This window comes from Engraulis encrasicolus, chromosome 2 (genome assembly GCF_034702125.1).
Source record: "Engraulis encrasicolus isolate BLACKSEA-1 chromosome 2, IST_EnEncr_1.0, whole genome shotgun sequence".
NCBI classification, from domain to species: Eukaryota; Metazoa; Chordata; class Actinopteri; order Clupeiformes; family Engraulidae; genus Engraulis; species Engraulis encrasicolus.
This window is the reverse complement of record NC_085858.1, coordinates 27,088,947-27,104,559: the sequence shown is the minus strand read 5'-3', so window position 1 is coordinate 27,104,559 and position 15,613 is coordinate 27,088,947. Positions and strand designations below refer to the sequence as shown.

The 15,613-nt window shown below is 44.6% G+C and overlaps 1 protein-coding gene across 1 annotated transcript in view; it reads right to left on the bottom strand.

Annotated features, from left to right (window-relative positions):
- The window catches only part of gna12a (guanine nucleotide binding protein (G protein) alpha 12a), a 73,987-nt gene extending 61,777 nt beyond the window's left edge, over nt 1-12,210 (bottom strand). Inside the window, exon 1 of the mRNA XM_063185250.1 lies at nt 11,033-12,210. Coding sequence (XP_063041320.1) covers nt 11,033-11,353 — 321 coding nt within the window. The 5' untranslated portion in view covers nt 11,354-12,210. The remainder of the gene's footprint in view (nt 1-11,032) is intronic.
- Between the last annotated feature and the right edge of the window lie 3,403 nt (nt 12,211-15,613).

The following is a 15,613-nucleotide window of genomic DNA, read 5'->3' as shown; positions in this document are numbered from 1 at the left end:
ATTCAATAGCTTGAAAAATATGGTGGTTGATGGTACAGTATGTTGGTGTATTTTTTGTCAATTTTGTTGGATCCCCATTAGCTGAGGTGACGCCACAGCTATTCTTCCTGGGGTCCACTCATTTAAAAAAAAAATCATTTAATCAAAGTTATGTCATTAAAAGTATAAAAGTAGGCTATGGAACTCAACAACACACGTTGAATAGTTCAATAGTATTGTTGCATGACACCAACTCGTGATGTGCGTGTGATGATGTCATGACGAAACACTTGCACAATAGAGAGCAATACAACAGTACAGTCCACGATTTAGCCTCGTCTACAAGCTTATCTATGTGTCTATGGTTTCTCTTCCACCGTGACCTTTCGCTCTGAAGCCGCCAGTGGGCTATATAACAAGTAGGCCTTAGTATTACTGCATGTCACTGACTGCTCCAGTGAGCTAAACACAGGGCAGAGATAAAGGCTGACTGATATGGCAGCAGCAGTCTGCCCTGCAATCACACAGCCAACAGGCAACAGGACCTGGCTGACAATAACAACCTGAGGCGGTGAGGGGTGAGGTGTCGTGTGGTTGAGGGCTGGGGTGCGTGTGTAGTACGTGTGTGTGCGTGCGTGCGTGCGTGTGTGTTTGTGTGTGTGTGCGTGCGTGCGTGTGTGTGTGTGAGTGGAGTGTGTGTGTGCGTACATGCATGTGTGTGTGTGTGTCTGGTGGGGGCAGGGGGCAAAGAGTGTGTGCACGGAGCGCAGACCTAATGAGCTCAGAGATAGGCCAAGTCAAGGAGGGGTCACCAACAGCACAGTGTAGTAGCACAGTGCCTTCATCCCCAGTGCAGCACACACACACACACACACACACACACACACACACACACACACACACACACACACACACACACACACACACACACACACACACACACACACACACACACACACACACACACACAAAATACAAGCACACACCAGTTCCACTCAGGGGCCCCTGCCAGGTGACAGATACAGCCCCTGCTTGTTTACAGCCAGTAAACAGTCGTGTGGGTGTAGGTCGATGCTCTGGGGGTGTTTACTAGTGTGTGTGTGTGTGTGTGTGTGTGTGTGTTTACGTGCTTGCTTGTTTATCTGTCTGTTTTTCTGTGTTTGCCTCATCGCTCTGGGCGATGTGGAGCGTAGGTGGCTCTGAGGGATGGTTCCAAAGGTCGTAAAATGGCGCAAGTGCCTCAACGCTTATAGATTTTTTTTCTTCACCTCTCCCCATCACTATTTCTCCTTGATCAGGGCTGCGTTTCTCGAATGCATAGGTGTTAGCCAGTTAGCAACTTGGGTAGTTGCCAATGGGAAATTGCATTGAAAACAACGAAGTAGCTAACGTAGTTAGCAACTACCCCTGTTCGTCTGAAGGGGTTAATTACAGGATTACAGGTGACTGGGAGGGGGGGTGCACGGGTTGAAAGACAGGTCACGCTTGCTCTACTCTGCTCTGCTCTGGCCCTGATCCAACGGCCCTGAGATGGAGACAGATAGCGGACTTCCTCGGGTACAATAAAGTCAATTATGGTCAGGGGAGATAGCGCAGCGAGGCCAGAGAAATCCTGCGGGTTTCTATACGTTGACACAATATAGTGTTTGCCATAGGATTTCTGTTAGTCAAGGTGGTGGTGGGGGCGGGAGGGTTAGCCAGTATCAGTGTATCACACGTGACTGTTATCATAGGAAAGGCTGCGTTGTGCAGTTTCATGTGAACTATGATCTGAAAACCCACAAAACAACTTTAGAAATAGCATTCACAATGCAAAATCTGTGTCTGTTCAGAAGTCCCAGTCAAAGTGTTTGTTGTGAAAATGGCCGCCTCAACAACAAAGTGCTAGGGGGCAACCATGCATCCAATATCGATTTTTGTCACACTTTCTTTTTCCTAACTATTTGACAACAATAACAAGTGTACTGGCGCTGACACTTTCTTAATCATTTCTACATCAAGCAATGGTAAACAACTGAAAATATGAAACCTTTTATTTTGTCCAAATTGATATGATTCTCCTCAGATCTGCTTATGTGATCAATTAAATAAGTCTCATGCTAATCATCTTGATAAATCGCTACATCATCCAGCTAAATCATTTAGCTATAATATTGCTGCAAAGAATTGTGAGGCTAAAAAAGTCCCAAAAATTGAAAAGGCATACACAGTTTAAAATGCAGTGTTAATTAAACACTATTGTGATGATTTAGTATAGTTCCATTTGAGTGTTGAATTAATACTGTGAAGTCATTGCCTGAAACATTGTTAAATTGAACTCTCTAGGCCTTGCCGTGGCCAACCGGTAGGGCACTCGCCTGCCATGCGGCTGACCCGGGTTTGATTCCCGGGACGTTGTCTTTTGCCGACCACTAGCCATCTCTCTCCCAATTCGCTTCCTGTCCACCTGTCCACCTGTCCACTGTCCTGTCAAATAAACTCGAAAAAGACCAAAACAAATTTAACTCTCTAAGTCTTCATTCAACTCTCAAATGGTGAAATTAACAGTAAATGGATCAGGACCATACATTTTAAGAACAGTGTCGAAGTAACATTACTTTTTCTACTGTGCAGAGTAAAAGCTTCATGTCTGTTGGATCTGCATCAGCGATTTCCTTTGGGGCTAAGTGGTCCCGCACATCCCAAACACCACACAGTCCAAGCTGTCCAAGCCAAGCCAAGCGAAGACAGCCCAAACTTTAAACTGACCTTGACTGACCGCATAGTTGCCATAGTCAACTATCAAGAGCTCAGGAAAACATTCCCCCATTCCTCCAGTCCAGTCCATCAGTTTTACTTAGAGCTGCACACAGAGCAAACATTAGTCCCAAAGCCAAGCCCCCATCATACTTTAGAAGAGCAAGCATCCTTTACCTACACCGTTGTGACATGTGCAAACACACGCACGCACACACACAGAGACACACACACGCCCACATGCATACACACACACACACACACTCGCACGCACACACAGACACACACATACACACACACACACACACAAACACACACACACGCAGACACGCACACACACACGCACACACACACTCACTCTCTCTCTCGTGTGTGTGTGTGTGTGCACGCGTGCGTGTGTCTGCGTGTGCGTGTATGTGTATGTGTGTGCGAGTGCGTGTGTGTGTGTGCGTGCATCTGTCAATGCGTGTCTCCGTGCCTGTCTTGTGTGTGCACAATCTCATCCGTTTTGGCAGCAGCGAGGCTCTTTCGGTGCCTTTCCTGTTCAACAAACACGGCCAGTGAGACTGAGTGAGTATTTCATCCTTCTTCCTCCTTCCCTCCTCTCTTCTGCTCCACTCCTCTCACGCTCAACTGTCTCGTCTTCTGACACTTCTCTGGACTTTTTGGAAATGAGTGCGCCGGGCCGGGCCAGGCCGGCGAGCCATTAAATCATGTTTGCACTACCTCCTCCGCACACCGCCGGTCTGCTACTACAGTACAGTCAAGCTTGGCTTCCTCCCTTTTTCCTCCGTCCTCCGCCGCCACCACCACCGCTTCATACTGTTTACTCTCCAATGCCACAGGTCCTGTTGAAACATGTCACCCCGTGCCAATATATACATCCAGCACATGTTGGGTTCACTTCAATGCTTCGTTCAACACACTGGAGGTTGGGGGGGGGGGGGGGACATTGCAGCATGTTGAAGAACTGGGCAAAGATGAAGACTGTGACAGGGCCGCCGACAGGTTTTGCTGGGCCCAGCACAAAGTCATCTGAATGGGACCCCCATCCAACACATATAATTTTATGAATACCCAATTTGGGCCCCCTGTCTCCCTGGGCCCGGGACAACTAACCCCTTTGTCCCCCCCCCTGTCGGCTTCCCTGACTATGCCCACCGCAGCAGCATCAGGATGTGCGCACCGGCCCGTAACAGTAAGTAATGTACATATGTGGAATGGACACACACAGAAACAAAAACAAGAAAGTCACTCCCTATAGCATACTCATACACTGATTTCAGGTGGGTACGCTGTGGTGTAACAGGACACGTGCGACTGTAGAACACACTTTGAACAGAGCTCTGGACAAAAACATCTGCAAGGGCCCCCCTCTCAATAAATAACATGAAATCGGGATGCCAATTCTGCCCAACAACCCCTCCGTTCCCTGGGCCTGGGACGACTGACCCATTTTCCACCCTCCTGTCCACGGGCCTGCTTACTGTAAGCAGACCGAAAGTTCCTCAGAAGGAAAACATGGGAAAAGGAAATGATGAAACTCTTGCTTAGTTGACCTCCGCTGCACTGCACTCCTCCTCCACAAACCCTCCACCCCCTGTAATCCAACGCCAAAACCCAAACCCCAAACCCCACCGCCTGATGATCCACAGCCGAGCTCAGTGTCAGATGGGACTGGAGGAGTGGCGGCAGTAGAATAAGCATACTCTCTTTCCCGAGACCGCATCCATGAAGACGCGCCTTCACAATCCTGTCTTTTATGCCCCGACTCTGTCCTCAGGAGCACCCAGTGGGGCACCAGATAGCAATGGAACCTGGAGACTTGGCTGAAACAAAGCGCACCTCTGAGAGGGACACGGGCTTATGTGTCTGCTCCTCTGCTCTCTGCTCTGCTCCACACCCCTCTATCCTGTGAAGAGGTCTGTGACAGGGTGGCAGGGTCCACCAGCGTGCCCCCGTGTGAATGGTGTGGCGGGGTGCGTCTGGGGGTAGTGCAGGGGGGCACTTTTAAGTTGTGGGAACAGTCTACTTTGTGACACAAGACTTGAGAGTGTACTGTATGCCAATATATAGGTGTATGTGCAAAACATTTGGAAACAATGTCATTTCAGATTTAGTAAGTCCCTATACTACTGTAGACTAATAAGAAGAAATGGATGAATCTCTAATAGTGAACTACAGTAATATCTCCAACATCTGATATTACTCTCCTTCTCAATTCAGACCAAAGAGGGGTCTTAAGCAATGCCACACACTGTTCGTCTTCGCTCAGCCTGTTGGTTGGCAGTACACATTCACAGAAAACTACAGGGAGACGTTATGTCCCTCCAAACCTAGTGTGGTTACAACCAGGGCATGGGAACAAACTTATGGCTGCCTTTACACTCCATCAACACTTTATGTGCCATGGACACGATTTTGGAAACTTGAGTTTACAGTTTAGAAAAAAAAACCTAGTCAATGTTGTTTAAAATGGAAAAAAAGGAAAGGGACGACACTTTTGTCATTAGCAGGGGGCTAAAGTCATTTCGTTTTTTTCTTTTGCTCTCACATAGACATGTCCTCTGGCTAGAAGGGGAAAAAAACTCTCGCTAAACCTACTCCCATTAATAACGGCACGGTAAAGATAACAAAATCCAAGGCGACAGACTTTTTGTTGTTGTTTGTTGGCATGGTTCCACAGAGATAACAAAGTGCTGATTGACGTGAAAGCAGTGTGTGGAATTAGTGTGACCGAATCCTCTATCTGTTGTCCGCAAAGACATTGCCTTGTCCTTCCAGAAACAAGAACATAAAATAAAAATAAAAATCCATCATCCATCTGTGGCTTATCGTAGCAGGCACATCTGCATGCCAAACAGCTAGATGGGTTATGACGCGGCCCAGGACATGCCCAAGCGGAAAGAAAACAGCATGAATTCCTGTCTGTTCTACTGATCTGGTGTATAGGCCTTAATGTTTATGGGCTAGGGGGTCAGTCAGTGTCACAACTCCCTGGTCTGCAGAGATGACTCACGTGTACTAATGACATGGCCTAAGTCATGCCATACTGGACAAGCTGCAATTCCCGTCCATTCTCCTCATGTGACGTATAGGCCTTCATGTTTAGGGGTCATTGTAGACACCACTTCCTGCTCTTAGAGATAACTTACTTATGACACGGCCCAAACCATGCTGTACTGGAAGGGGAAAAAATCTTGAATCCCTGTCCGTTCTCCTCTTGTGACGTATAGGCCTTCATGTTTATGGGCTAGGGGGCCAGTGTCACAATTTCCGGGTCTTAGAGATAACTTTCTTATAACACGGCCCAAGCCATGCTGTGCTGGAAAGAAAGAAAAAACTTGGATCCCTGTCCGTTGTCCTATTGTGACGAATAGGCCTTAGAGTTTATGGGCTAAGGGGTTGGTGTCACAATTTCCTGGTCTTAGAGATGACAGTGAGGGAACAGTGACCTAGAGATTAGTGGAATCTTGAACTGCAGAGACAGAGGGTGACATCATGCTGCAATTGACTTTATAATGGCTTCGAAGTCCAGGAAGCTGACAATGTGCACGTAATCAGTATCATGCTAGAAGTGTGTTCTTCCATATATGGACCCAAACGTCCAACTTAAAATGGTTAAGTGTCATGTGGACTCTACCGTATGGGGCCTTTTTAATAAGACACTTAATAATTGACCATGATGAGAGGTGTTTTGGGAATGAACATTTCAGAACGTTTTAGAAACTCGATATTTACAGAAACAAAGCAACACAGGTTGATCATGTTAGATTCAGCGGTTTTCTCGCTTACCTATTCTTGCTCAAAAGCTCATACTGTTCAAGGTTGCAATATACACTACAAGCTAAGTGCAATTACCAAAATACCCCCTATTTCAGTCCACATACTGAATTTTGGTATCAGGGTTGGGAGATAAATCATTCACAAGACAGATTATTTCAGATAATTGCTTGCCATAATGACATGACCAAATTGAGATATGCTCCTAAAGAATGTCTGTAATTTCATAGTCATGTTGTAATCTTGTAGCAATCTTGTAGTTATGATCCTCAAGTTCCAAAGACCTATACCCTGGTTTTGTTTCAGATGTTGTAAAACCATCAGTGTAAAGGCAATTATGATTAAAAAAATGATAAAAAAATGTGATATGAAATGATATGAAAGTGAAAGTCCCTATGTTATTGTGAAACAGCACATCACAGTGGACACAAGCACAAAAGCACACAGACACACACACACACACGCACGCGCGCGTGCACAAGCACAAGTCAAGCATTTATGTTTCCCCTGTGCAAGGGGACAGTCACACAGGTGTTTTGAAGGGTACGCTCAGGTTACCTCACTCATGGAGGGGATAGTACCATAGGGCTGCTAACAGCTTTGGCTGAGCCAGGACAAAGTCACCGGAAATGTCCCTCTAACCCAACCCAACCCAACAAGGTAATGAGGACCCAATTCGGGGCCCCCTCTCTGCCTGGGCTTGAGCCAACTGACCCCATCATCATCATCATCATCATCATCATCATCATCATCATCATCATCATCGTATTCCTTCTCTTTTGTCTCTTGTCTCTTTCTCCCTCCACTCCATCTGCCATCTCGCGCCTCCTTCTCCCCCTCCTCAAAGTGTCCTAAAAGAGTGTCAGCCGGACCAGGAGCTCTCCATCTCTCTGTTTTCTCATCGCTCTTCTTCTCTTCCTTCCTGTCATCCTCCTCCTCCTTCTCCTCCTGTTGTCAATGTCCATGACAACATAAACAGTACACTGTTGAACATTGCAGCCAGTTAAACATAAAAAAGTTAGCTTCCCTGCAGCCTTAAGTTTGTAAGTAAACTCAACTTGAGAAGTCTTTGAATTCTCAATGAGCTATATGAGTTAATCCTCTAGCTGAGTTAATTTACAAATTTAAGGCAGCAAGGCAACTTACCATTTAACTTTTGCCTGGCAGAAATGTTTTACAGTATATCATCGAAACTGGGTCCTTTTAGTTGGGACTAGACCGTAAGGGGGGAGCGATCCAAAACAAAGCAGATGTGATTCTAGCAGAATCCACTTACTTCTCTTTCTCTTTTTAGGCTATTACGTAACATACCTGACCCTTTATCCAAAGCGAATTACAGTTATTTTTAAGCACAGGGCATTGGTTACAGTCGCTGGAGCAGTATGGGGTTAGGTGCATTTCTCAATGGCACTTCAGCCATGGAGTGAGATTTATTTGTTTGTTTAACCTTTGTTTAACCAGGAAGGTCCCATTGAGTCACAGTGACTCTTCCTCCAGGTAGGGAGGTAGGGAATGGACAGCCCGCCCCACACTCTTCACCCTCTCTTCTCACTTCTCTCCTCAATTCTCTTCTCATCCTCCTCCTTCTCCACAGCCATGTCAACCTCCCCCGCCGAAAAAAAAGTGATGGAACACATGGAGTGGAAAACAAGGGCATCCAAAATGGGCAAAAATCGGAGCATTGGAAAACACTGACCACACAGGGTCAGGTCAGGGTTCTGGGTTTCTTAAAGGGACACTGTGTGAGATTTTTAGTTGTTTATTTCAAGAATTCATGCTGCCCATTCACTAATGTTACCTTTTTCATGAATACTTACCACCAGCATGACATTCTAAGTATTCATTATGACTGGAAAAATTGTACTTTTCATACATAAAAAGGGAAATCTTCTCCATGGCCCGCCATTTTGAATGTCCAAAAATAGCCATTTTTAGCTGCAAAAACTTGGACCATAATAGAAAATATTTGTTTATTACTTAGTAAACTTTCATGTAAAGATCAAATTTGGCAATAGGGAGCCTAGTTTCAATAAGCAGCATAGTTGCAGTACCTTTTTTGACCATTTCCTGTACAGTGTCCCTTTAACAGTGCCCTGAGAGTGTGGAGAGCATGGAGAGGGAGTGCAGAGGGACTGAGGGCACATGGGATAAATGCCACCATCATGACTTAAAGGGCAGCTGTAACACCCACCAATGTAATAACTTCCCACCAACGTGATAACCCTGCCAGCGTAATAAAGTTCAGGCGTAATAGCCCAGCCAGTGTAATAATTTCCTGACAACATAATTACTTCCCACAAATGTAATAACAATTATTATGTTGGCAGGAAGCATGTGTATGACATTGGCAGGAGGCAATAGTTATTACGTTGGCAGGAAATTATGACGTTGGCCATGCTATTACATTTGAGCTGCAGTTTTTAAAATACTTTGCCAGGGTTATTACATTGGTGGGAAGTTATTGCGTTGGTGGGTGTTACAGGCGGCCATAGCTTGATAGTTGGGGAGTTAATCTTGCAGCCGGAAGGTTGTAGGTTTGAATCCCATCCATGGGCCCTTGAGCCAGGCACCTGACCACACACTGCTCCAGGGACTGTTATTACACTGTAACTAAGTCGCTCTGGACAAAAGCATCAGCAACAGTATTTTAGCATCCGAGTATTTTAAAACAAAGATGAAGATGAATCCCTCCATGAACTCAGCCTTCATCAATTACAGCTCTGTGAGTGGATCGAATATGTCCAAAGCCTCTGTCCTCAGTCCACTGTGCCAAACCGAGTGTGCAGTCTCTGCAGACTACAGCTTGTGTCTTGTCAACGCAGTGTCCCGCAGTGCCAATCGTTTGTGATTACTGGTGTGTACAGCAGGTCTTCATCGTTCTAGCACAAATCCTGTCCTCCCCACCCTACAACACCCCAGCCTCACCCCACCCTAAGTCTAAACCCCAGACAACTACACAAGCCCACCACCACTCATTCTCTTGAGCCTTCCAACAATTACAAGCACTGAGTCACTGCAGTTCAATACATACAAAGGCGTCTAAAATAGACCTGCTCAAAAGGAAATGACCCAGCATTAATTCCCGCCTAACCTATCATTGTGAGCCGCCCAGTCCCGTTGGATGAGGTGCAGACAGCGTGGAACAAGTGGAGTCTGCCGTGGCGTGACTGACACACAGAGGACCTGCGGAATTGGCTTGGCTAGCTGGCTGACTGGCTGGCTGGCTGGCTTAGCTGTGTGAAAATAGGGCTGCTTACACGGCTGATTTGGGCGGTTTAACCCACATGCTTTGTGTCTGAGGTGGGGGGCAGGGGGTTGCTGGTGGTGGTGGTGGTTGGGGTCCACCGACAAAACCAGTGTTCAGACACTGCAAGGGGAGAAGGGTTAAGCTGTATTGATGCTTCTCTACCTGACTAAGCAGAGTTTTGGATATTTCAGGTATGTTTGGTCTCTGCAAATAGTAGTTAGGTTGGACCTACCATATTTCATATACTGAAAGACTGTTATTCCATTACAGCAAAATTGGTCACGGAAACAAAGGACTGGTAATTTTAAAAAAAAAGGTTTTGGTCCATAGTCTTGTGGAATGACAGGGAGGCTTTTCTTTGACATGTCCATAGCAGGAAAAAAACCTACAACCACGTAACAATGTGACAATGTGAAAGTTCATTACCACAAGAATAAAAACTGACAGTGTTGGGTCAGACCTGTTAGTGGTGTAGTCTACGTAGAACGCGTAGAACTACGTAGAACCACTTCTACATTTCAGGGATTTCAGTATACCCACTTAAAATTGATTGATCCATTGTTTTGAATGGCACAAATATATACAGTATACCCACTTCAAAAAAAATCTCAAATATACAGTATACCCACCATAAAAAAGTAGACTACACCACTGTAGTGAGTGAATGGGAGTCAATGGAATTCCTGGGCTATTTGGAATAAAAGGCTATGGGATTACCAAAGCAGTGGCATTCCATCTGGATAACCCACCACAATAGACTGAATGGTTACAACAGACCCAAGCCTCACTGTAAAGTATAGGTCTGAAAGGCCATTCAAAAAAAGACTCAGGTACCCTGACAACCAATGAAATGCCTCTTTTGCAGACTGCAGTACTAAAGTATCTATGTCAAGTCCCATGTGATTGAAAGTCTGCGGTTTGGTCATCATATTTAGAGAAATCCCTGTATGTGTCAGACCCACCCATAACGAAAGGAGGATCTGTCATGAGATTGAAACCTCGTGCTAGTTCTCAACTTTGAAAGTCTGTCAGTTTGAGGTAGCCTACTTCTCTACGTTTTGTGATGACGAGATGTGTCTGACTCGTCTTGTCATGTTGTCACATGTGATTCGGAGAAAATGTCTCTCCTCTTACCCTGGCGTCCCAACGAATGCATCACTCACTGCGTGGTTACGCACGGATGAACACATAGCCAAGTTGACATGACAACACATGGAGCTTCCATCAACTTATCAGGTGTTTTAAAAGTTAAAGAATGTGTATGAAAAAAAAGTGAGTTTGGGTTACCTTGATGATGTTCTCAAAGATGGTGTCCCGGAACTCCAACAATGCTTTCTGGTCAAACTCTTTCCCATGAATAATCCTCATTTGTTTCAGGAACGTGGACTTTCCGCTCTCGCCAGCTCCGAGCAGCAAAATCTTCACCAACCGGCGGATCGAGCGTCTCTCGCGGGCGAGCATAGCGTCAATCTCTCTGCTGCGTCGTTTCGCCTCTCGTTCCTGATGTGGGTCCCGGGTATCCCGCGTTCGCTCCTTGCTGTTACCTCTCTCATGACTGGCTTCGGCTGGGAGCAAACACCGGCTAAGGGTGCGCACCACGCCAGCCATCGTTTCTAATTATGCGAACCACCAACGTTTAATCCTGGAGATCACTTGGCATGAGACGTTTTGAAAAGTGAGCAAAAGACAAGTCAACCTGAAAATGTGAACGAAGTGTCCTATTCAACACATGCCAAAAAAGACCCAAAAAGTAAACGAAAGAAAAGGAAACTGAGATTTCAGCATTCGTGTATAATTGCGAGAAAGTTAACTAAATGCGCAAATGGATAACATACTTAAAAAGTAGGCAATTATCTTCAGTAATAGACGTGCGTAATTCCAGAAATTTGGATTAGAGCCTTCCACTGAAATGATAAAGCTCTTGTAACAAAGGCATTCATCGGGCAAACTAATATCATGCTTACTTGTCAGCTCCGAATCGCATGAATCAGCGCGTAGGAAAGTCTTGATAAATAATTAAAAGTCGGCATACAATACATACAGGGATAATGTCTGTGACTTTTCCTGCCCTCCTAATTGGTCTTGCGATAAGTTTGCGGAGCCGTGTTTCTTTCTTTCTTCTTCTCCCTCTCTCTCCCTCGATTGCTGAAAGTTTATTTTGACTTGCCCCCTCCCTCCTAATAGAAGCAGAGCTCTCCGGAACTGCCAGATGTGGGCGCTGGTAAGCCAAAGGGGCTGTTGGGGGTAGGAGGAAGCGCAAATCAAATCACTAAGCAGCAGACCAGTGGACCGGATTCCCATAGCTCTGCAGCCAGAAGAGGTTTCTATTATTAACACAGTGAATCACTCACAACAGTGATAAATCAGGAAATGGGCTAATGGTGAAAGGTCCCATAATATGTGACATCTGGATAGGCCACTACGGATCATAGCACGATGTAGGTCTGGCCTACCTCGTTTACAACCACTACAAAGCATAGCTCATTGTCTAACAGTCCTCAGAACCATGTCTATCTTTGTGTTTTCCCTGTATCCAATGGGCCTACCATTCACCTGGAAATGCATTGAAACAAATATCTTGACTACGGGGGAGGCCGTGCGCACACTATTCTAGACTAGACTGTGCACTAGGCTACTCTCCGGAACAGTGCGACTGGCGACAGACTCTCAACCCTTCCGAGGGAAACGACACTTCTATGATGCTTTCAGCAGAGGGCAGTGTCACACTGCGTTTTATTGTATTATTTATCATTGTCTGCTTTATCTATTTCTACTTTGTTTTTTTCCCTGATTTGAAAGTAATTTAAACATGTCTGTCAAGTTGTCAAGCAGCTGTAACGTCCAGTCATTAGATGGTAAAATAAAAGATCCAGCCTTAACAAGTATACTTTACTGTACTCCTCTCACAGTAGCCCCATTATGCCTGCAAAATGTCAACAGCTCATCTGACTCTTTCCTGAACTCAACTGACTTACTACATAATGAAAATGATATCTGCATCGTCTATTTTTAGTGGACCCCATGATCTGATGACGGCCTTATCAAAGTTGTAAGGCTCTTTGGGCAAAATTTGCAACTATGACCAGATGGGTGCCTACTCTACACATTTGAATAGAGAATTGGATATGCTGTTTTCTGTGTGACCCCTAATGTGTAGGACGAAAACGTTAATGAAAAGTAAGATTTAAAAAAAAAAAAATTACCTGCCCTTTCATTGTGAGAGCTGTGCTTCAAAATCCATAACATTAACATGCATTTCATTTATTACATATTCTTGTTTGCCGTTCAAACAGATTAGAGGGGGTTTCAAAGTTGGAGTGAAACTTGTAGGTCTGCTTGCTTGAGAACATAGGTCTCGTTTTTAAACCAATCATTGACTCAATATTTGAAGGCTTTATTTGCAAATAAATGGTGTATCTCCATTTTTTAGAATATTGGGAAATTGACATTTTTGTATTGGGAATTCCATTGAATTGCATTGCAAAATGCATTTTATATAGGTTAAAAATTCACACATAGATGATAGGACCTCTGAACAGTCATTTTCAATGATAAAATGCAAAAGTCAAAAAATGGAGATACACCGTTTTGAAAAAAAAAAACCCCTTCATTTGGACTAATAAATAAAAAAACACTAATGGAAAAGCTTTTAAGTTGATTTTTGAGCAGGAGGTTAATTGGCTCTGATTTTGGCCTGGTACATGATGGAGGAAAGGGAAAAAAAGATGGACTGTGGTGGTGATTTCCTTGAAGTGGTCTCAGCTGAAGCATGGATGATGGCTGAATGCAGGGCCAGATTAAGAGGACTTGGGGGCCCTAGGCTACAGGTAGCTGTACCGTAGGACCCCACGAAAGGCAACGATCATAACAAAATTACATAGATGGATGAATCTATGGCATGGATGAATCTATGGCATAGTCTATATATGGCATCTGCTTTGGCAGTAGAGAGGAGTACAAATAAGATTTAAAACTCACTGTGCCTGCCACAACAGACTATTTTTTCAGCATATTGTCATAATTCTGCAATTATTGATATGTTTTCCTCCTTTGGCATTTTGGGGGGACCCTTGGCAGGTGGGGCCCCCTAGGCTACAGCCTTATCTAGCCTGTGCATTAATCCGGCCCTGGCTGCATGTACTGTTCTTTAACCCCCCCCTCCCTCCCAGGTGCCCTAATTTCCAGCTGGATCCCCCTCCTCGCTTCCTTGCTTGCCTAACTGAGCAAATGAATCCATAAATGAATTATGGAAACACAGAACACACTGGCACTCCATAGCATGCATACATATACCACATATGGGTTGCACAAAGATCTTTCTCCCCCAAATCCCTGGCTTGGCACTGCAAGCAGCAGAACAATTCTCCCCAACACCGCCAGTTTTTTTCCCCCAGCTTATTTTATTTTGTTTAATGATGTTAGGAGCCTTCCAGTTTACAAGGTAATTGATTTTTATGAAGCATTCTTTATCTCAAATAGGATAATCAATGAGGAAACATCATCCAAAGGCTGAGGACTTCTTTATGGGCCAGAACAAATAGCAAATGAGAAACCGTTGAAACCATTGAGCTATCTCTCTCTCTCTCTCTCTCTCTCTCTCTCTCTCTCTCTCTCTCTCTCTCTCTCTCTCTCTCTCTCTCTCTCTCTCTCTCTCTCTCTCTTTCTCTCTCTCTCTCTCTCGGCACAAGCACAATCAACATGCCACTGGCACACGTGCCCAGAAGGATATGCGACAAGGGGCAACTTCCAGAGAACATCACATCGCTATCCAATTCACAGCTCTCTGTTTTCCCGCCTAATTAAACCAGATGAGATGGAACTGACCCCAGAAGTGTGTCTCACTCACTCTCTCGCTCTCTCTGCTCCATGTCTGAGGAGTGTGTATGTTAGCGTGGCATGCCTCCACAGCTGCCTGTCTGTCTGCATCAGGGCTTGACACTGGCACCTGTCAACCGGCCAAATGCAGGTAAAACTTGGCTGTGGCTAGTAACAATTACAGTGCCACTGGCCAATGTGGCAGGTACCTTATTCAATGGTAAGACATATCAGAATAGCATTTATACAGCGTTGTACGCCTTGTGTATCAATTGTTTCTATCTAAGTTCAAGAAAAAGCTCAGTTACTCAGTTTCTACTTGTTAGATTTATTTCCATGTAGAAAGCTATGTGCACTCATCTTCTGAGGTGGTTAGATGAACAGCGTAAAAATATATATCAAATTTGTGGCTATAGTAGAATAGCTGGGTGGCTAGTGACTCAGGAAAACCACTAGCCACATGGCAGGCAAGGGAAATTGTTAGTGTCAAGCCCTGGTCTGCATGTACAGCTCCAGGCCTTTTTATTAGAATACCATGAAAAAGTTGATTTATTTCCATAATTCCATCAATAATGTTAAACTGTCATGGATTGTAGATTCATGGCCCAGTTTTTTAACTATTCCAATCATTAAATTGTTTATGTTTACACATTTTGGTCTTCCAGCTCAAAAAAAACATGAATTGGGGAATTCGCATCATTAGAATATTGTAATAAAATCACAATTTTCTTCATCAAAATTTGTTTCACATCAGTGCACATCAAATCAGTTGAACTTTGGTACTTTCTACACAACATGCAATGTTCAATACTTGGTTAGGACTCTCTCTGTCTTAATATTATTAATAATAACGGCCATAATGCGTTTAACATTGAAGTCAATGGCAGAAACAGTGCATGGGAGTAATGGAAGGCCAGATATCCTTGATGCTTTGCCGTCAGCTGTTTTTGTATAGCTGACCTGGTGTCCCACACTTCACTCTTCAATATACCCTGTAGATTTCCATGCCACGTTTTGGCACTAACTCACCAGTTTAATTCTAAATAACCAGAA